The sequence below is a fragment of the Aureococcus anophagefferens genome, assembly GCF_000186865.1.
Source record: "Aureococcus anophagefferens unplaced genomic scaffold AURANscaffold_25, whole genome shotgun sequence".
NCBI lineage: Eukaryota > Pelagophyceae > Pelagomonadales > Pelagomonadaceae > Aureococcus > Aureococcus anophagefferens.
In genome coordinates this window covers 164,130-165,514 of record NW_008705585.1, presented here as the reverse complement: position 1 = coordinate 165,514, position 1,385 = coordinate 164,130, and the positions used below count along the sequence as shown (strand labels likewise).

Genomic DNA, 1,385 nt, shown 5'->3' with positions numbered 1-1,385 from the left:
GGTGTCTCGATGGGATTGATCTCAGGCTGCCATCTCCATCGGCAGTTTTGAGGGAAGCACCTTGACCTTGCATGCGATGTTGCTTCGCAGGACTGGGCATTTTTGACTCTGCTAATCCCCGCCAGGCCCCCTGCGGTAGTTTATCGATAAACTACCGCATATATATGAGTTCAACACTGAGTTCAACTCCGACATTGAAGTTGAAGGGTTCAACAAGGAACCTTGAAGCTCAACGCCTACATTGAAGTCTTCTTGAAACATACAATCCGACATTGAAGACTTCAACATATGCGCTCAAACCTAAAGTCTCGTTAACAAAAAAAACAGCAAAATCTTACACCAAAAAAGTTATTTTTTTTTCTTCTACCAAGGACCAAGGCTTATATCTTTTAGCCGCTAAGCGCTTTGTAAAACAGCTGGCCGCCGCGCGACATGGCTTCTAACTCGCTCTGGAAGAGCTTCAAATCGATGCCGCAGCGCGAAGCGCTCGAGGCGCTTGCGTATCTTGTGGAGCGCGTTAGCGAGACGGAAATCAAGTGCAACGTCCCGTCAAAGTTGACGACCGCGCTCTTGAAGAGCTCTGTGCAGCTGACACACATTGCTCAGCGCTCCCTTTCTAAAGTCAAAGGCGTGTCGCTGGAGGTATGCTGGACGCCCGAGGTCCGCGAAAGCCACGCCGCCGCTGCTGACTGCGATTCCGATTCTTCTGATAAGTCCCGGCTGCCCGGTGGATCCCGGGCCCCGGCATACTTCTATGTATTAGTTTAAGTAACGGCGGATACTTGTAATGCAAAGATACCGGGGCCCGGTGCGGCTTTAGTGGCCCCCCCAGTGCCCGCGCCCGCTCAAGGTAGGCGCGTAGGCGGGGTGCGTCGCCTAATGCGCTAGAGAGAAAGATACACTGGCAAGAAAAGACTTGGCTGCCCCCGCGCGCCGCGCCGGACCCCTCCAGAGACAGGATCCCGGACCTACTTCTCGGAACTTCGCATGTTTCTGGCGATTCTTTACGCGGTCGCCTCACACGCGCCGCACGTCTTCGCGCAGGCGTCGCGCGCGCCGTCGATGCCGCAGCGGCGCGCGGGGTTGCGCGCGACGCTGACGCAGTCGAGCTTCTTGTTCTTCTTGTTGGTGTGCGACCACGTCGAGTCGTCGACGCACGCGCCCTCGGAGGGGCACGACGCGCAGGCGCGGACGCACTCCGTCAAGGCCCGCGCGCCGGTCGCGCCCTTCTTGCGGCACCGCTTCTTCGGCTTCCTCTCGACCCACGCGCAGGTCTTCATCGGGGCGTCTTTCCGGTGCCAGGACGTGGAGTCGCGGCCCTTCTTCGACGCGCACGACGGCCCGGCGGCGCCGACGAACTCGCCCTCGCCCGCGGGGGATCCTCA

At 58.3% G+C, this 1,385-nt stretch overlaps 1 protein-coding gene across 1 annotated transcript in view; it reads right to left on the bottom strand.

Moving 5' to 3' along the window:
- Positions 1-1,004: 1,004 nt before the first annotated feature.
- The window catches only part of AURANDRAFT_66678 (hypothetical protein), a gene marked incomplete at both ends in the record, with an annotated part of 1,820 nt that continues 1,439 nt past the window's right edge, over positions 1,005-1,385 (bottom strand). Inside the window, one exon of the mRNA XM_009041929.1 lies at positions 1,005-1,288. Within this exon, the coding sequence (XP_009040177.1) occupies positions 1,005-1,288 (284 nt within the window). The remainder of the gene's footprint in view (positions 1,289-1,385) is intronic.